This window comes from Apostichopus japonicus, chromosome 4 (genome assembly GCF_037975245.1).
Source record: "Apostichopus japonicus isolate 1M-3 chromosome 4, ASM3797524v1, whole genome shotgun sequence".
Taxonomy (NCBI): domain Eukaryota; kingdom Metazoa; phylum Echinodermata; class Holothuroidea; order Aspidochirotida; family Stichopodidae; genus Apostichopus; species Apostichopus japonicus.
This window is the reverse complement of record NC_092564.1, coordinates 7,305,294-7,326,089: the sequence shown is the minus strand read 5'-3', so window position 1 is coordinate 7,326,089 and position 20,796 is coordinate 7,305,294. Positions and strand designations below refer to the sequence as shown.

Here is a 20,796-nt window from a genome sequence, read left to right as displayed (position 1 = left end):
TTCTAACTCATGGGAGGTAGGGGAGTGAGGGAGCAGGGGAGGGGGTAGTATCGAAGAGTGTTTCTTAGCACATACCAATGGGTAGGTTTATTAGGAACTATTAATTGCAACTATTGTGCCTTAAGCATAGCTGGTTGCCAAATATTTGAAGTCTTTCCTTTAAATAATGATTTTTTTACCATTTCCCTAACCTTGTCTTATTTTGTTAATTTAGTTGCCAGTTCAAGGAGATCTTTGGAGTTGCTTCATGGATTTTGATTCGAAAAGGATGGAACTCTGGGAAAAGATAATACCACCTTTCAAATATGACCCAGAAGTACCATTTTTCGACATGTTGGTCCCTACGATGGACACAGTCAGATTTGGTTACCTGATGGAGAAGCTGTTGAAAGTAAACCATTCTGTACTCTTCACAGGAACGACTGGAGTAGGAAAGGTAAGTCAATCGATGTGGAATAAAGGGGAGCAGGTGGTGTGGGGAAAGTGATGGACAGTCCGCACTATTAGGGTTATAAACAAGACATTAGGTTGTATGTACTCTGTATATATTTTTAGCCCCTCACCAAGACATTTAGTTTGTATGTACTCTGTATATATTTTCAGCCCCTCACCAAGACATTTAGTTTGTATGTACTCTGTATATATTGTCAGCCCCTCACCAGGACATTAGTTTGTATGTACTCTGTATATATTGTCAGCCCCTCACCAGGACATTAGTTTTTATGTACTCTGTATATATTGTCAGCCCCTCATCAGGACATTAGTTTGTATGTACTCTGTATATATTGTCAGCCCCTCATCAGGACATTAGTTTGTATGTACTCTGTATATATTGTCAGCCCCCTCACCAGGACATTAGTTTGTATGTGCTCTGTATATATTTTTAGCCCCTCACCAAGACATTTAGTTTGTATGTACTCTGTATATATTTTCAGCCCCTCACCAAGACATTTAGTTTGTATGTACTCTGTATATATTGTCAGCCCCTCACCAGGACATTAGTTTGTATGTACTCTGTATATATTGTCAGCCCCTCACCAGGACATTAGTTTTTATGTACTCTGTATATATTGTCAGCCCCTCATCAGGACATTAGTTTTTATGTACTCTGTATATATTGTCAGCCCCTCCACCAGGACATTAGTTTGTATGTACTCTGTATATATTGTCAGCCCCCTCACCAGGACATTAGTTTGTATGTACTCTGTATATATTGTCAGCCCCTCACCAGAACATTAGTTTGTATGTACTCTGTATATATTTTCAGCCCCTCACCAGGACATTAGTTTTTATGTACTCTGTATATATTGTCAGCCCCTCATCAGGACATTAGTTTGTATGTACTCTGTATATATTGTCAGCCCCTCATCAGGACATTAGTTTGTATGTACTCTGTATATATTGTCAGCCCCCTCACCAGGACATTAGTTTGTATGTGCTCTGTATATATTTTTAGCCCCTCACCAAGACATTTAGTTTGTATGTACTCTGTATATATTTTCAGCCCCTCACCAAGACATTTAGTTTGTATGTACTCTGTATATATTGTCAGCCCCCTCACCAGGACATTAGTTTGTATGTGCTCTGTATATATTTTTAGCCCCTCACCAAGACATTTAGTTTGTATGTACTCTGTATATATTTTCAGCCCCTCACCAAGACATTTAGTTTGTATGTACTCTGTATATATTGTCAGCCCCTCACCAGGACATTAGTTTGTATGTACTCTGTATATATTGTCAGCCCCTCACCAGGACATTAGTTTTTATGTACTCTGTATATATTGTCAGCCCCTCATCAGGACATTAGTTTGTATGTACTCTGTATATATTGTCAGCCCCTCCACCAGGACATTAGTTTGTATGTACTCTGTATATATTGTCAGCCCCTCACCAGGACATTAGTTTGTATGTACTCTGTATATATTGTCAGCCCCTCACCAGAACATTAGTTTGTATGTACTCTGTATATATTTTCAGCCCCTCACCAGGACATTAGTTTGTATGTACTCTGTATGTATTGTCAGCCCCTCACAAGGACATTAGTTTGTATGTACTCTGTATATATTGTCAGCCCCTCACTAGGACATTAGTTTGTATGTACTCTGTATATATTGTCAGCCCCTCACCAGAACATTAGTTTGTATGTACTCTGTATATATTTTCAGCCCCTCACCAGGACATTAGTTTGTATGTACTCTGTATGTATTGTCAGCCCCTCACCAGGACATTAGTTTGTATGTACTCTGTATGTATTTTCAGCCCCTCACCAGGACATTAGTTTGTATGTACTCTGTATATATTGTCAGCCCCTCACCAAGACATTTAGTTTGTATGTACTCTGTATATATTGTCAGCCCCTCACCAGAACATTTGTTTGTATGTACTCTGTATATATTTTCAGCCCCTCACCAGGACATTAGTTTGTATGTACTCTGTATGTTTTGTCAGCCCCTCACCAGGACATTAGTTTGTATGTACTCTGTATATATTGTCAGCCCCTCACCAGAACATTAGTTTGTATGTACTCTGTATATATTGTCAGCCCGTCACCAGGACATTAGTTTGTATGTACTCTGTATATATTGTCAGCCCCTCACCATTCAGTAAAGACAAAATTGTTGCTTTTCTCTATTTAATCCTACAGTTAGTTACATATCAGAAGTCTATTTTCTGTGTTTTTTTATTTAAGAGCATGCGTATCTTTATTTGAACATTTATCCTCTTTTTTCCTTAATAGTCTGTAATTGCCAGAGGCCTTCTGGAAGGAATTGCTGAGAAAGAGAACATCGTACCAGTCCTGATGAATTTCTCAGCTCAGACCAGCAGCCAGAGAGTACAAGAAATTGTTGAAGGAAAACTAGAAAAGAAAAGAAAAACAATCTTAGGTGAGTTTGTAGCATCGTAGACATCTGCCTCTGGTTGGCATGCCATAGGGGCTTTGTTTACAATATTTAGTTCATTCACATTTATTCGATATTACATAAAACGATATATTGACAATAGGCCATATTGATAATCTGCCAGAACTAGAAGAAACTTGATGATATAAAACCATTCTCGCTAAAGTGCATAAGGAGTGGCTGTGGGAAATCAAATGGAGTTTCTCCTATTGATGAAATTGTTTGCTTTTGTGTTAATCAACACAGCTCTTACATCTTTCAATATCAGTTAAATCTTAAACTCAGAGAGGATATTGGACGGTTGTTGTTCCTTTAGCAGAGTTTTGAACGTGTTATGACGGTTGTCCATTAAGGGATATAAAGGAGTATACAGTACTTGAATCATTAGCTTTGTAGTGGACTAACGCATTAGAATACTACATGACTACTGGATTACTGTAAGAGTTGCAGCTTGCTGAAACATACCAGTCTCTGTTGTTTCTAGAAGAGGAATGGTGGTTGTGCGTTATATACCCAGTGTATCTTATCTAGCTTTTGGGGTTTGTAATTATTGCTTGAGGTCAGCAATGTTAAGATCATTAAGTTTGGTTGTTTGGTTGTGTTTGTTCATCAGGTGCACCTCCTGGTAAGAGTATTGTCATACTGGTTGATGATCTCAACATGCCCAAACTAGACACCTATGGATCCCAGCCTCCCATCGAGCTTCTCAGGCAGTACCAGGATTTCGGAGGTCTCTACGACAGAGAGAAACTATATTGGAAGGATATTCAGGTATGTTACTTCTTAATTAGTATGTTAGAGTATGTTAATAAATTAACCACAACAGGCTATTTTCTGTAGTTAAGCAGTTTGTAAACAGCATGGTTATCTCATAATTTTATTATGTTTAGAAGATTTCCAGTTGTGCAGGATAAAGGCGTCTGAGCATATCAGTAAGTAGTCGTCTTATTAAGATGTGAACTGAAAGTTATTGGCACGGTAACCTAGTCACACATTGTAATAGTGCTTTTTGGCTTTGAGTCATATGGGACAATAATCTACACATGACTTTAGGATATATTGGCTGTTTTTAGTTGGCTGTTACTTTCCATGACCGGAGACTTTAAAATCTATTGCTAGTCATATATTTATGTTTTGGCAGTTTCACTTTAAACAAATACTAATATGGACAAGAGTAACTTATACGATGACCCAGAACTCATCACTTATGTAAGCAATCACTGAATACAAGCCACAAGCTTCCTGCTTTTAGTTATTTTACTTTATATATAAGCTTAGAATGTCAGTGTGTGGCATAATAAGAAGTGCCTGTGGCTGGTTACATTTAGTTCCCACCACAGTTAGTTTCTGCTAAAGAAAAGGGATTGTTTCTACCATTACTATAAAGGTGCTTTACCATGGCATGGCAGAAAGTGCCTTTTTCTATGGTGGAAGGTACCATTTTAATAGGTATGAAATAAGGGACACTACAGCATCAGCTGTGCCGAACTCAGAGTTGTGGACATTTGCTAATTTGTTTTTATCACATTTTCAGCCCTTTCATCATTATTATTGATAATTTATCTCTTGTGACAGGATGTGACCCTGGCTGCTGCTTGTGCCCCTCCAGGAGGAGGTCGTAATCCGGTCACTCCACGGTTACTTCGTCACTTCAGTATGCTGTGTGTACCTACCGCCTCTGATCATACCCTCAAACACATCTTTTCTGTGAGTTTGTGATTCTTTTCAGTTTATGTCATAACTTTGACAAAATTTCCTGCCAAGATGATGGTTCAGTGATTAATTCAATGAATGTTTAACGCCATCAGATCAAAGTCGATTGCCTTTCATGTTTTGTAATTCTTGCTTAATTTAAAGTAATGATAATTAATTGTTTGCAATCTATGTGAGCAGTGATTCCCAGTCATTTACATATATCTTCCCAGTCGTTTACATAAAAGTAAACACCATCATGCGTTTTGCAAAGACCCTCTCACTCACTCTCTCTATTAATCAGATAGTTGTAAACTTGTTTCATTGCAAACATGATTGATACTTGACGATCAGATATTCGAGGTTGATGGATTATAACAAATAGATAGATGTAACTTTAAGAGAATCAAATCCAGTCCACATGACATTGGAATTGATTGCTTTGTCTGTAACGTTTACTTTTAAGCCTGATTTTACAGTTGCTCGTAGATTAGGAGAAGAATCATAAAAATTACATCATAAATAATTACATTAAGAAGAAAATTCTATTTACCATGTCACATCATTTAGTATCTTAATGACTGAAGGACATTAGTATTTCCTAAGACTTGGTATACTTATCATTATTATTTTGCTTGAATATTTGTGATCGCTTGTTCTTCTCCCTCAGTCCATCATGAATGGATTCCTACAAGAGTTTCCTGCCGATGTCAAGGGCTGTTCATCTGCTATAGTAGATGCTGCTGTAGAGATCTATGCCAGGATGAAGACGGATCTACTGCCCACTCCGGCCAAATCCCATTACGTCTTTAACCTGAGGGATTTATCAAAATGCGTCCAAGGTATATGATCAGATAATCCTTTTTTTAAAGATGTATCTACGATCTTCAATTTTTATTTTTACTTTATACATTTATAGCAAATAATAGCAAAAAGTATGTGATTGTAAAGATGATTGGTTTTTGAATGTTTTCATTGAAAAAGTTAAAATATCTCAACTTTAATTTTGAACACACTTTGATCTAGTGGAAAACTATAGATATGACCTTCAAAATGAGTGTATTAAAAATAACTCCCTATTTCTTCATTTCTTCATTTCGGAGGATTCAATTGATCTTGATGTTTCTTCCTTCCTTACTACACCTTTCCCATTCCCTCATAACAAATACTGGATCCACTTACACCCTACTTACAAACATATTTGATCTCCTCCCTTCCCTCTCACCCAGGTGTCCTTCAAGCCGATCCCGGGGTCGTACGTGACCAGAACACCATCTTCCGTCTCTTCTGCCACGAATGTCAGAGAATCTTCCACGACCGACTCATCAACAACGAGGACAAGACTTACTTCAACGAGATGCTGGCAGAGATGGCCGGGAAGCACTTCAGCCAACAGCTCGAGGGCGAATTCTTCACCAAGACTCCGATCATCTTCGGCGATTTCATGAAGATGGGAGCCGATGCAGCCGATAGGTTTTACGAAGACATAAATAACCTGGAGAAATTACAAGCCGTCTTGCAAGACGTAAGAACGCTCTGTGAAAAACTCATTATTTCTTTATCTTGTCGTTTTCTATTTAATTTGTAAAAACAATCGCAAATAACCTTCCACTGTCTTGCTCTAAGAAAAAAGCCTGCTAGGGGTTTTGTTTCTCGTTTATTTATTTGTTTTTTCACAACAAATATAAAACAAAAGTAGCGAATACAGAGAATTATGGAATGTGAAAGGAAGTGCATCGAGAAACCCTTGTGGGCTTATCTAGTGATACACTCCCTGTACATAGAGTAAACAGATAACTTGTATGTAAAAAAAGAATTAAGAAAAGAACTAAAAAAAGAGAAGAAAAGAAGAATGGAAGAAAAAAAAAAAGAAAAAAAAAAATCGTTAGCATTATCATCAAAGGCCTCAAGGTCTCATCTAGCAATGGTGTACATACTATACTTTATAATAGCAATAACTCAATTCTTATATATCTCTTGTACATGTTTATTTCTTGCTACAGTACCTGGATGATTATAATTTAAGTTCATCCAAGGAGATGAGGCTGGTGTTCTTCATCGATGCAGTTCAGCATGTCTCTAGGTAAGTGTTTCATATTTGTCATATTAATATCCACACAACAAAAATATTAAAATTTGTATTTTCTCCACCTCATGTGCAACCATGCAAAGAATGACGATTCAAATTCTTGAGTACGAGGTCAATCAATCTGTTTCTGGCAAATGAAACAATTGCTGTATATTAGTTCATCTCCAACCCATAACACCCCCCCCCCCTTTCCGACCACCCCCAAAAGACGGACTAATGTTTAGGAGGTGGGCTGTTATTATGACTACTTTAATATTTCAGATCTAGAGTGAGTAAAACTATCAGTTGGTGTCAGAAGTAAAATTTGCAGTGAGCAGGCACTGATGAGATGATCCCAAGGAACACGCGAAAGTTAATGGTCTACATGTCTTAAAGAACAAAATTATGGAGGGAAAGCACTTTCTCTTGAAACTGAACTTACAAATAGTCTTGCCGAAACAAATTGATGAAATGTTTTGTGGCATATTTAAAAGAGCCATCACTAATTATAATATTCTGATTGCGGGGAATAAAAGAGGGTGTATTTCATCTTTCTTGCGTCCCTCTTATCGTTTCCCAGAATTGTTCGCATCATCCGTCAAGAGAGAGGCAACGCCCTCCTGGTGGGTGTCGGTGGAACTGGGAAGCAGTCTCTGACAAGGCTAGCATCTCATATGTGTGGCTATAAGTGCTTCCAGATAGAGTTATCAAGAGGCTATAACTACAGTTCATTCCACGATGATCTCAAGAGCCTGTACATGATGGCTGGTGTTGACAACCAGGACACGGTCTTTCTCTTCACCGATACCCAGGTTAGTAAATTCAACCATTCTTAATGAGAATGGAAGCACTCCTTTTGATATTTTTTTTTTTTTTTTACCACATATTGTTAGAAAATACCAGTAATTGGGTTGCTATTTGAAGTAAGGGATTGTACACAAATTTTAATTTACATTGTTGAGAGTGTTTTTAAGTTGTTTTGTTCAAATACACTGGTAATTTTTTTCTTTGAATTTTGCTGCTTCTATTGGGATGTTAGTGTAGTAGTCAGAAAAAAAATTAAGACGATTCCGTCTGAAAGTTTGTAAAATAATTAATTTCCTTATGCATTTGAGTCACTATTAATTTACTAAAGAAGTTAGATTTATTGATAATCTGAATAGTTTTGCAAAGGAACCTGCTATTCAGCTCTGATCATTGGTTCACAGCTTCATTTCAAAGTTTCAGAGATAGTCCATACTTCCATTACTTTTACCTCGGGAAGTGGAACCGTTTTACAACTATTTATACTAAGATTCTTCATTCGACAGATTGTGGTTGAGGAATTCTTGGAGGATATCAACAACATCCTCAATTCTGGAGAAGTACCGAATCTGTTTGAAGCGGATGAGTACGAGAGAGTGATCATAGGGACCAGAGCCGCCGCGAAGGAAGCGGGGATACCCGAGGGGAATCGAGACGAGATCTTCAACTACTTCATCAATCGAGTTCGCAAGAATCTTCACATCGTGCTCTGCATGAGTCCCGTGGGAGAATCCTTCCGCGCCAGATGTCGTATGTTCCCATCATTGGTTAACTGTTGTACCATCGACTGGTTTGTCCAGTGGCCAAAGGAAGCGCTGCTCTCTGTGTCCAAATATTTCTTCGAGAGTGTTGACTTGGGAGAAGATGAAATGAGAGTAAGTCACTTTACGACAGTTAATGGATGATTGATAAGACGGGGGGGGGGGGTGGGCTGTGGGGGGAATTGATACGATAGGTGGTTAACATCAACATTGGTCAGATTTGGTTTCCTGATTTTCAGAAATTTATACCTTGGAGATGAATTACGTAGATTAGATCTCAGGCCGTTAACCCAGTCGGAATGATTTAAATAGGTAGCTTGTCACTTGGGGAACATATAAGATTTTGTGAGAAAGTTAAAAGTTGAAGGTTTGCAGTCTTGTATCAGGGTAAGGCCTTCTCACAAGACTTTACAGCATTTGACTTGTCACACCCCCACACACTCAAGTGTGCACATTTCAAACAGTTGCTCCCATGGCACTACAGTTTACCAGATCTATATGTCCTGTGTTTGAGGGGTGGGGTGGGCCTGCCATAGGGCGCAACCACAAACAGGCACACAGAACTAAGGTCCTCCTTTATACACCTTGGTGAAAATACGCAATGAAGGTTATTGTCCCATGCCCAAGGACATAAATGCGATCCTCAGATGGCAAGCTTGTTGCCTTTCCATTCGACTACAATGCTCTGGTGAAGATGTTATCACCTTCATGATACCTAATCAAATTTTCTTAAGGACAACAATGTTTGGTTTTCATGTATGAAATTTCTTGATTTTGAAATTAAGCAATATTTATTTACTGAGTCTTAGGATTTTATAAAATAATGATTTAAGAATTCTGCATTTCATAAGCTTAGAAGTTGAATACTTTTTGAAATAACCATGCACCAACCATAAGTTAGATACAGACACAGGTCTCAATACAGTAGCTTAATAGGGACATTGGAAAGAAAAAAGTATCCTCAAAATGTTGACTTTGTATCTCAAAAGTTTGCCTTTTTAATTCAAATTTTGACTTTTTTTTTTTTTTTTTACCTTTTCAGTCAAAATTTTGAAATAATAAGTCAAAATTTTGCAATAAAAAGTCTTGAGTTTTGGGGACACTTTTTTACTTTCCTATGTCCCTATCAAGCCACCGTATCTCAGTGTCTCTTGAATATTAACATTATTTGAATTTCTAGTGAAACTTCTTTGTTCTTTGTAACCTTGCTCAAATGATCTCTCACTTCCTCGTCCACTCTCAGAGTAAGATTTCTGAAATGTGTGTAGAAATACACACCAGCGTGAGCAGCATGGCGGATAAGTTTTACGCAGAGCTGAGGAGACGTTACTACACCACACCCACCAGTTACTTGGAATTAATCAACCTGTATCTCTCCATGCTGTCAGAGAAGAGAATGTAAGAGATGGTTCAACATCATTTCATGCTCAGATTAATTCTGTTTGCATTTTACACCTAACAACTTATTGCTAATGTTTGTATGTATGTATGTATGTATTTTAGATCCTCCTGCAAGCAGGAACTTGCGAAGAAACCATCATTGGCTTATCAAAGCCGCAAGCTGACCGAAGTCAGTCTCTTAGATTCATATTTAACGTCCATGATTATGAATTGTCAATTGTCAACAACTCTGTAACTGGACGACATACATTCATCTTGGAGTGACTCGAACATCGGTACCTTATGATTGAAAGGCACAGGCGTTAACCACTGAGCTAACACTCCATATAATAAATATCGACTATAATAATTAATTACTATGGACTGTTGAGAACATTTAATCCTTTAGAAAGGGAAGAAATATTTTGATGGATGATATTAACCTCTAGTGTAGATAATCAGCCCTTGTAATATTTATCTTAACTTTTAACTTCAGTATGTTGTGCATGAAAATGAATCAAATACTTTTTTTTCTCACTCCAGGCAACTTGTTAATGCAAGGGACCGTGTCAAGAATGGTCTTAATAAGTTATTGGAGACCAACACCTTGGTGGCAGATATGGAAGTTGAATTAACGGCTCTCGAACCAGAACTGAAAAAGAAATCTGCGGACACGGAACTTTTGATGGAGAAACTAGCGGTGGATCAGGAGAAAGCAGATCAGGTCAGAGATATGACTTAAATTGTCATCGTAAATATGCTAGGAAGTCATCAAATAATGGTCACTCGTGTTCTAACTTCAACAAGCATTGTACAACAATCCTCCAACATTTCCCCCCTCATTGAGACATGTTATCGTCTGATTTGACTCCTGTCAATTTTGTGGCGATAAATTGGATGCACTTAGCCTCAATGAAGGTACTCTTGAAAACCTTAAGCATTTACAGCACTTTCAAAATATGAGAGGGAGCACAGTCCCTTATCTAGCTTACTTTGAAATTTGCTTGAAAAAAGCCCGGTCGGATTCTCTCTGTGGATATGCCAGTAATGTCAAAACTGATCGATAATGTTTATACCATCATCAGAATATTTTTAATAGCTTAGTAACTTGTGTGAAGGAGTTGTGATGATCAGATATGACATTGACAATTATAACTGACATGGCATAGAAAGTTTAGGGAACTAAAACTAGGTAACTCTGACTCAGGAAAGCTATCTTGAAAATTAACTCATTTGTAGTCATCCTTAAAGAAAGTGTTTTTTTTTTTTTTTTGGCTCTAGCCATATCTTCGTTTAGCAATTCTCTTTTTGGTCTTTAAATCTTGTGCAGGTCAGAAAAGTTGTGCTGGAGGATGAAGCCTCAGCTAAGGTCAAAGCGGAGGAAACACAGGCTATTGCAGACGATGCCCAGAGAGACCTGGATGAAGCCTTACCTGCCCTAGAATCGGCCAATAAGGCATTAGATGCTCTCGATAAGAACGACATCGCAGAAATTAAGGTCTTCTTGAAACCACCCGACATGGTGCTGACGGTCATGGAGACTATTTGTATTCTCTTAGGTGAAAAGTGAGTTGGAATGTAATGTTTTATTTGTGTAATTGGGTTTATGAGTTAGCATATGCTGTAAAATGTTGGATCAACTATATTGACAAGCTATGTTATCACTGAAATGTTGAATGTATGATCAAGGATGCTTTGAAGTATGAGAAAATTGAAAACTTTTTCAGTGAAATCAAACATTTCACATGAAAGATTCTTCTCAACTGTTCTCCAAAATGTTAAAAATAGGCATCACTTTTTCATCAAAGACTTACTTAAATACAACTATATTTGATGATGTCTCTGAGAGAATCCGGTGTTGCATTCTGGCGGGTCAAATAGATCATAATAGTGATGTTGAGTAACTGTACACCAGCTGGGAGTATTGCACATTTAGAAAATTGTCATCAGGGTGCATAATGTTTTGTTAAAACACATAACATAGAAAGGTACGGGGAAGACGAGAAATTAGTAACATTACGATGGAAGGGTTGGATATCCGAACCTTAGATGGATCATTGTATAGACATTATACAATGATTAAATTAGTGTATTATGATGAAAATTATTAAATTTGATTATTAAAATTGATTATTAATATAATATAATATTATTAATATAACATAAAATTGATTATTAAAATGATTAAATTAGTGTATTAAATTAGTGTAAAGACATTATACAATGATTAAATGCTGGTGCGTAAAAAATGAGATAAAAAGCCAGTCAAATCCCAGCTGCATATTCTGCATGAGTGATACATGACGCTACATGATAAAGAGTGTTTGTCTGAAGCTCAGCAGTTTGTAGATCTTTCAGTTATGGATTCACCTCACATGATCGTTCTCCTCGTAGAGCTGACTGGCAGAGTGCCAAAGGACTTTTGGCTGATCCTCAGTTTCTGAAGCGATTGATGGACTACGATAAAGAAAAAATACCTGATTCGACTCTGAAGAAGCTGAAGAAATACATCGAAAATCCTAAGTTTGTGCCAGAAATAGTGGAGAAGACGTCTAAGGTACGATGAAGATATGGTGTATCGCACTGTATTAGCTGGTATAGTTTGTAGCTGGTACTGTGTGCTGTACGGTGTGTGCAAAAACTGAAGGAAGGAATGGTAACCTGTTAATTTCACTCCTTAGATAAAGATGAAATATTTTTATGCTCTTTAAAAACCATCATTACTATAGAAAGAGAGACCTTGTATGAATCTGTAGCTAACTTGGTGTCAGCCTTCTTTCATATCTTCACCAACCTCTCCCTTAGACGAGACTCATGGTTAACCAGGGAATAAAACAAAAATAACTTTAGCATCATGCTACAGTCATAGATTGTTACCATGTTTATTTCTCACATGACTTCAGTCTTATTCCCTTTGGGAGTGTAAGAGCGAATAAACCCCATTCTGATACTCCATTACTCTTCCATCTGTCCTTACCCATAATAATAATAATTTATAAATCTTCATTCACCTTGGCATCATTTCCCTACCATTTTGAACATTTTGTATTAAATGCATATTTAGATGCAAATATGTGGACTGGAAAACAATCTACCTCATCTTAGGATAGCATAACTCATTTTAGTAGCACACAGGTCATGAAATTACTGATTCCATCGCTGAACTGATGAATTTTCGTTTTTGTAATTAATTTCAAAAGTTCATTTCTGTTTCTGTACTTGACAGGCTTGTAAGTCTATGTGCATGTGGGTCAGAGCAATGGATCTGTATGCTAGGGTGTTCAGAACTGTCGAACCAAAGAAGAAAAAGTAAGTATTCTCATTTCTGAAGGTATCTGTAGGATATTCCCATCGTTCGTACCGAAAAATTTGCAGTATTTCAAGGATGTTTCAGTTTTGGCAGGAAGCTTTTGTAAGGCCAGTTTGAGGACTGAAACAATAGACATAATGAAAGAGAATTAGTCAGAGGTCAGAGGTCAAATCCATCAAACCATTGTATGAAGACATAGACCAGCAGAGTAAAAAAAAAAAAAACATCTGCTCAGCTTACAGTGCAACACAAGATGGCTTGAAAAGAGAAAAACAAAACATAAGTACTGATGAGGCATCCAACATGGCCTTATATTACTATGCAAATGAGATAATGAATATTCATAATCCATAACCTGGCATACTATTACATAAAGGTATGGTGTGTAAAATAACCCATTGTAATTACACCTCTTGACAGACTAGCAGCGGCTGAATTGGAACTGGAAGAGGTCATGGCAGTACTCCAGGAGAAGCAAGCCAAGTTAGCTGCTGTTGAGGCCCAAATCGCTGAGCTTCAAGGACAATACGACAGCAGTGTCAATGAGAAGGAGACCCTGGCCAAGAACATGGCTCAGACGGCAGCCAGATTGAAAAGAGCCGGGAAACTGACGACAGCCCTCGGAGACGAACAGACCAGATGGGAAGAGAGCGTCAAGGTGAAATATATCAAAGTAGAAAGCGTTTGAACTTGAGAGAGGATATAGGGAAGCACCCTTCATTGCAAAAGAAATAGTGGTGGCAAAGGAAGGGAGGGGGGGGGGAAGATACCCAAATAAGACCCTGATTAACGTGTATAATATGTATATATAGCTGTTACTTTCATGAAGCACAGTTGATTGTTAATAATTTTAGTTTGATTTCATATTTTTGCCAATAACACTATGTGAATAAATGTTTTTGTACATGGAGTAGATCAACACCAGGCACTTGTTATCAGCAGTCTAATAGTTTAGAAACATTTCCTTTGTTTTTTATTCCTTTTCGTCTCTTAGAAGAGTGTGATATTCTTTTCTCTTCTCTTTTATGATTTTTTCTTTGATAATATTATAAGTTATAATTTTGTTTCAAATTTTGTTAGAAATGTATAAATAAGAAAAGTTTGTGAACCGTTTAGATTTGCAAATATGCAACAAAAAATATATAGCTATTAATAATCTTTCCTTTATATACATCTCAACTTTCTACACACGCAAAAGTTGTCAAGACTATAAGCAATATGTTCATCTGTAGAACAGTTATCTAAAATCATTTGATCATCTCTCTCTCTCTCCCTCTCTATCTATCTCACCCCCTCTCTCTAATCTCTTCTACAGGACTTTGAAAAGGAGATCGGTAATGTGGTGGGCAATGTCTTTGTCGCAGCCGCCTGCGTGGCATATTTTGGAGCTTTCACCAGCTCGTACCGACAAGTCCTGGTAGACAGCTGGACAGAGAGGTGCAAGGACCTTGAAATCCCAGTCACGGATAACCTTAATCTGATTACCATATTAGGTGATCCCTTTGAGATCAGACAGTGGAATGCAGACGGATTACCGAGAGATACAGTCTCCACGGAGAATGCCATCTTGGTGACGAGAGGCAGGAGATGGCCACTCATGATTGACCCACAGGATCAGGTAAGGGTGTTGGTTTTTTTATGGGTATTGGTTATCAAATTAATGTTTCGTTCCAATCTTTAGGAGCCTTTTGCAGCGCTGTTTTCTTAATATATAGCCTTGTTTCCTTATACTCATACTGCAGCAATATTTCATATTAAATAGAGTTTTTAAGAGTGTTGCGGGGGAGTTAAACTGTTGACACGTCGAGTGATTTGACCAAATTTGTTTTCATTTTCAGTATGCTGTAGCTATTTGTAAAGCAATGAGCATGCCTGGTCAACAGGTGTGACCCATGAGTAACCACATAACTAGCAATAAAAGGAAGGTATTGATAATTTATGTAAACATGACACAACCATGTTTACACGAAATGTCATCAACTCAACATGAAAGACAACCAATTACCAATGTTTCTGTAAAACTAATCGATGTTTAATGAAATGCTGATATTTGGTCACAGGAGTACTGTGTTTTACCGTTTCATTAAGTATGATTTAGTGAGCTTATTTGGAAGCCCAACACACTTCGTTGTCCTTGTCTGTGAATACTTCTGATATATCTTCCTCTGTAGGCAAACAGATGGGTCCGTAATAAAGAGACCAGAAACGGATTAAAGATCATCAAATTGACCGATGCTAACTTCCTCCGTACTTTGGAGAATGCTATCAGGGTTGGTCTGCCCGTACTTCTAGAGGAAGTCGCAGAGACGCTGGATCCAGCTCTGGAACCGATTCTACTAAAACAGACTTTTCAACAGGTAACACAACCGTAGAATCTATCGACACTTACCATCTGCCAATTTTAAGGTCTTCTGTCGATTTGAACCCACCTTCAAGTGTTTGATGCTTTGCTCTCCTCTCTTGACAGCAAATGTAGCAGAGTCATTTTAAGTTTTACAGACATGTAAAGTTGTTCACACAGTCCGAATGAATCAAATAAGGGGAATTCTGTAATGCAAAACTGTACGCTTACTGAAACCTATGGTGTAGGTACATGTATAACTGTTATAAGTTCTGGCATTTAGATCTTGCTAGGATCGCAAGCTCAGGTCTTCTGAGTTTCAGGCATTGATTGAGTCAAAGATGGATTTAACCAATTATTAACTAACTCTACAACTTTTAACAAGATTGATTTAACGGTGCATGATTAATGCCTTGGGGAAAATTAAACAATACGCCAACGTGTGGTGTTCAAGGACAAAGTGGGTTGCATTCCACCAATGGTTTCGTTACTTAATGAATATTTATAAAGTAACTTCACAGAATCATGTAGTCTTAAATTTGACACTTTATGCATTCTTTGATGGTGCATTTGTTGTTTTTTTCATTTCCAATTGTACAAATTTAGCTACTAAAGCATTAAATTCAAGATTATGTTAATAATCTTCTTCAAACCTTAGGGTGGAAGATTGCTGATAAGACTGGGTGATAGCGATATCGACTATGACAAGAACTTTCGGTTCTACATGACTACCAAGATGGCCAACCCACATTACCTTCCAGAGGTCTGCATCAAGGTCACCATCATCAACTTTACTGTCACCAAATCTGGCTTAGAAGACCAGTTACTCAGGTACAGTTTCTTTCCTCTTGAGAATTAACTCCGGCCAAAGAGCATTACAGATTCGTCGCTAACAAATGATTTGATTTTGCGGTTTCTTAGTTGACAAGTGCAATAAAAAAATTTTAAAAAAATTCTCTTGTGTTAAATAGAGATTGCATTTGTTTCTTCTTGTAAGCTTGTTTAGTGAAGGGTTCCCATAAGACTAGAGACAAATTTTATCTCTGTAATCTAAAACAAACATCTGTCTTTCAAAAACGAAGAGTACTGATTTGTTAGAATTGAATCTGATTTTGAAGCGATGTGTATTATTACACTTGTGAAGTGAAACACTTTGTTTAAGACTACTTACAAAACAATGTTACTGTTATCGTTGATAATATAAACAGGTATTCTTCACTTGTTTCCATAGTGACGTAGTGAGATTGGAGCGACCAGACTTAGAAGAACAGAGGAATCAATTGATTGTGAGGATAAACGCTGATAAGAATCAGTTAAATGCCATCGAAGACAGAATCTTAAAATTACTCTTTGAATCTGAGGGAAACATTCTGGATAACGAGGAACTCATTAACACACTCAATGAGTCAAAGGTAGATTTCTCTGTCAACTTTGAAGTTAATTAGAGTAAAAATTTGATTAGGTAAATGCTGAACAACATAAATCCAAAGTGATAAAAGTCACAAACAAAAGGCTCTGTCCAATAAATGTTATTTGTATTATCCTACTGAAAATGTGACAAAAATATGTGTAAGTGCCTTTATTTTATTACATCATTCAAAGAGTAGAAATAAGAATTGAAATTGCTCTTTTTATGTAACTTCATCAAAAATTCCTATCTTCTACAAAACCTTATACCTAACAAGAAACAATCCTATTTTGTCAATTTTTTTTTAACTTGAACTACTTGAACTAACTTTGAACTACTCTCTTTTCCTTTTTTTTTCTTCAAAAAATTGTAGCCGAATTAGTTCTCTTTTTATCTTATCAGTTATTCTACCTCTGAACTCAACATTAGTCATTCAAGCACATAAACATTGCATGACAGTAATGTCAAACAGACCTTCATGTGTCTGTTCATAAGTTGTAGATAATAAACAATTCTTGTATTTTTTTTCCTTTTCCCACGAAGGTCACATCCGGTGTCATCACCAAACGCCTCAAAGAGGCAGAAACTACCGAAGAGAAGATCACAGTTGCGAGAGAAAAGTACCGAGTGGTAGCTACCCGTGGCTCTGTCATGTATTTCGTGGTCGCTTCTCTGGCGGAAATTGATCCTATGTATCAGTATTCACTCAAGTACTTCAAAAATGTAAGATATTCAAATTTTCTGCAAAATTTCTGCTGATCTTTGAGATTTTAGGTAGAAACTGATTGTAACAAATTGTAATCAAAACGGTTTGGCCCAAATAAATTTCTGGTAAGAAAGTGATATGAACCAGCAAGTTAGAAATTGTAGGCCTCCCCCGTTCTATCTCAATTTATCTATTTACCAAAAATTTTGTTTTTGTAAATTTGTTTAGAGTTTACTCTGCAGTTTCTCTTAATCCTTTGCTTGTACATAAAAAATGTATTTTACAAAACTTTCATTTTGTCTTCTTTGAAACCACATCTCAGCCCCTTTCCATGTATTTGAAATGAAATTGTGTATAACCCTCATTTATGTGGTAAACGAGGTATTAATTAATGCGTTAATAATCTTTGCCTCTTGATCACTCGCAGCTTTTCAACCAGTGTATCGAGAACAGCGAAAAATCTGATGACCTTGATAACAGACTTCAGATTCTTCTCAAGCAAACAACAATAGCTGTCTACACCAATGTATCCAGGTAAACAGTTTTCACCCCCACCCGTTCCCCTCTACTATCAAGGTTTCTTTGACTTCTGTCTGGTCTAAACAGTTCTCACCCCCACCCGTCCCCCTCTGCCATCAAGGTTTCTTTGACTTCTATCTGGGGTAAACAGTTTTCACCCCACCCATTCCCCTCTACCATCAAGGTTTCTTTGACTTCTATCTGGGGTAAACAGTTCTCACCCCACCCATCCCCCTCTACCATCAAGGTTTCTTTGACTTCTATCTAGGGTAAACAGTTTTCACCCCACCCGTCCCCCTCTACCATCAAGGTTTCTTTGACTTCTGGCTGGAGATTCATTCCACCAGTTTGTCATATTATTCTCGAATTTTTTGTTGCTTTGTTAGTTGCAATCTCTTAAGCTGTCTTGTGTCATAGAGAATGTAAGCATGAAAAATACAATATGACACGGATCCTTGTGTTGTTATGCAAATAACTATTGTACCCAAGCTATAAATTTAAATAGAAACTTATAGTTAAAAGCCAGGTTAAAGCATAGTGTTGTGTCTACCTCATGGCTATATGATTCCATTTTTAGGTAGAAGTGAGCTCCAGTAATCTTGCAAACTCGGCATTTCAGTCACAAAAAAAAGAACTAGCATTTTACCCCCTGGTTTTTATCAGCAGGGTCGTCATTTACAGCTAAGTTGAAATGGAAGATGTATGCATTTGGTTACCAGGTAGAAGCAAGTTGATTATTTACGTAGATGTCACTAAATCTTTCTTATCCATTTAAAATCATTCAAACATTGGCTGTCTGGTATATCAAGATCAAGACATGATAATGATGGTGATACTACTTTTATCCTTATATTCTCCATGTTCACAGGGGTCTGTTTGAGGTTCACAAACTTGTGTTTTCATTCATGCTGTGTGCTGATATTATGAGGCAGGACAAGGAGATATCTGTGACTGAGTGGAACGTTTTCCTCAGAGGGGCTGCCGGCATTGATAAGGTAACTACATCTCTTGAAGTTCCTTTTACAAATCAGTTATTCTGCCGTCACTGATGCTTTTAATTGCCGTAGGTAATTTGTCATGTTCTCCCCAGAAAATGGAAAGAAACCAAAAACATGTTTGAGTTATTTAAATTCCTAGCATATACGATAGAGTCTGAGAAAACAGTATTCTTAAATGTGTTTGTTGGAAGAAAATCTAGCCAGATAAGATAGGTAAAGAGAGAGATTTAATGGGGTCAATAGAGGTTGGAATTTGGATGGCATTGGAATAAACAGTGTTTAAAGTAACTTTATTAGCCTCTTTGCCCATTTTGTGCAAGTATTTATGCACCAGCATAAATCACATTGCATCCTAAGAATTATAACATCATTACAATGTGTAAAAGTAAGTTGGCCTGACGTTTCGATCCTAGCAGGATCTTCTTCAAAGGCTAAATGACAAGTAACAGTAACAGAAGGGACAAAAAACGCACAGAATACAGACAGGTTAATGAGCATGGTGAACACAAAGAGATAGATGTAAGGGGATTAGTGGACATGTTAATCAAGTGCTATTGTATTTCTTATTTAGGAACGTCCAGCAAAGCCAGATGTTCCGTGGTTGACTGACCAGGTATGGAATGTCTCCTACGACCTGGACGACACTGTCCCGGCATTCAAGGGGATCTTAAGGGATTTGACAGCTACACCCATCTATGCCAAGATTGGTAGACTTGAGGTAAGGGTTAAATCCTGGGAATCTTAAGGGATTTGACAGCTACGCCGGTCTATGCTAAGATCGGTAGAATTGAGGTAAGGGTTAATTCAAGCAGTGTTACAAGCAAAAGGATGGTTTAAATAAACAAGAAAATTATAGATATTTGGGCACCAAGGTATCTAGGTAGAACCCTCTTTCACATTGTTTTTTAGACTGTACTTAGGTAGTTGAGTCAGGTGGGTGATGATCTATGTCATTCATGGCAGCCATATTTTATCATTGACTATTAATTTGGAATCATTGGCTGTTATATAACCACTTAACCAGCTGTCTTCATTTTGTGGCAGGTTCGTCCAAATCCTGAATCGTGGGATGGATACGGCCCAGAGCCCCCACCATACACACCACCAGACCCACCACAGGAAGGAGAGGAGGCTCCTCCCCCTGAAGATGACGGAAAGGTCAAGGGTCATTGGAATGATCGCCTTAGCAGCTTCCAAAAGCTAATGCTCATAAAGTCCTTTTTAGAGGAAAAGGTTTGAAAATATTTTATGAAAACTTGATAAATGAATTTTCTGCATGTCAGTTGAAGAAACACAGATGTCAGAATTTTTTTGTGATGGATTATTGACTAGTCACCACATGACCCTGCAAATAAAGAGCATTCCTGCCAATGTATATCAACAACTATGTCTTTCCTTCCTTCCCAGACTTAAAATTACATCTTAGATATTAAACTTTGGTAGCAACTGACAGCCAGTGGAAACATCGGTAGCAAGTTTATTAATCTAGATTATTACATAAAATAATTATTAAAAAAATATTCATCTACAAGAGTTTCACTAATATTAACTTTTCATTTGTATGCAATTTTTTCATTGTTTGCATTTTAGGTCGTGTTTGCCATGACAGACTTTGTGAGTGAAAACCTCGGCAAGCAGTTCGTAGAAAGCCCTCCAGTCGACCTGGCAACATTATACAATGACATGACCCCATCTACACCCCTGGTCTTTGTACTCAGCACCGGGTCTGACCCAATGGGGGCATTCCAGAGATTCGCTAGAGAACGTGGCTATCTGGACCGCATTCAAGCTATATCGTTAGGTCAGGGCCAGGGCCCAGTGGCCGAGAAATTGATGGATGGTGCTGTCGAGAGTGGAGACTGGGTATTCCTTCAGGTAGAGTCATTTTGTTGCTCTGTTTGTAATAA

The 20,796-nt window shown here is 37.6% G+C and overlaps 1 protein-coding gene across 6 annotated transcripts in view; it reads left to right on the top strand.

Annotated features, from left to right (window-relative positions):
- Positions 1 to 20,796, top strand: part of LOC139966316 (dynein axonemal heavy chain 6-like) — a 173,035-nt gene that overhangs the window by 138,274 nt on the left and 13,965 nt on the right. For all 6 annotated transcript variants that reach the window (XM_071969183.1, XM_071969186.1, XM_071969185.1 and 3 more), the window contains exons 35-59: positions 215 to 436; positions 2,740 to 2,887; positions 3,516 to 3,673; positions 4,478 to 4,609; positions 5,265 to 5,436; positions 5,824 to 6,119; positions 6,598 to 6,677; positions 7,243 to 7,474; positions 7,973 to 8,341; positions 9,471 to 9,625; positions 10,151 to 10,331; positions 10,938 to 11,173; positions 12,002 to 12,164; positions 12,834 to 12,916; positions 13,338 to 13,575; positions 14,233 to 14,535; positions 15,089 to 15,274; positions 15,917 to 16,089; positions 16,490 to 16,670; positions 17,210 to 17,389; positions 17,800 to 17,906; positions 18,760 to 18,886; positions 19,461 to 19,607; positions 19,934 to 20,122; positions 20,480 to 20,764. In XM_071969183.1, the coding sequence (XP_071825284.1) occupies positions 215 to 436; positions 2,740 to 2,887; positions 3,516 to 3,673; positions 4,478 to 4,609; positions 5,265 to 5,436; positions 5,824 to 6,119; positions 6,598 to 6,677; positions 7,243 to 7,474; positions 7,973 to 8,341; positions 9,471 to 9,625; positions 10,151 to 10,331; positions 10,938 to 11,173; positions 12,002 to 12,164; positions 12,834 to 12,916; positions 13,338 to 13,575; positions 14,233 to 14,535; positions 15,089 to 15,274; positions 15,917 to 16,089; positions 16,490 to 16,670; positions 17,210 to 17,389; positions 17,800 to 17,906; positions 18,760 to 18,886; positions 19,461 to 19,607; positions 19,934 to 20,122; positions 20,480 to 20,764 (4,743 nt within the window). The remainder of the gene's footprint in view (positions 1 to 214; positions 437 to 2,739; positions 2,888 to 3,515; positions 3,674 to 4,477; positions 4,610 to 5,264; positions 5,437 to 5,823; positions 6,120 to 6,597; positions 6,678 to 7,242; positions 7,475 to 7,972; positions 8,342 to 9,470; positions 9,626 to 10,150; positions 10,332 to 10,937; positions 11,174 to 12,001; positions 12,165 to 12,833; positions 12,917 to 13,337; positions 13,576 to 14,232; positions 14,536 to 15,088; positions 15,275 to 15,916; positions 16,090 to 16,489; positions 16,671 to 17,209; positions 17,390 to 17,799; positions 17,907 to 18,759; positions 18,887 to 19,460; positions 19,608 to 19,933; positions 20,123 to 20,479; positions 20,765 to 20,796) is intronic.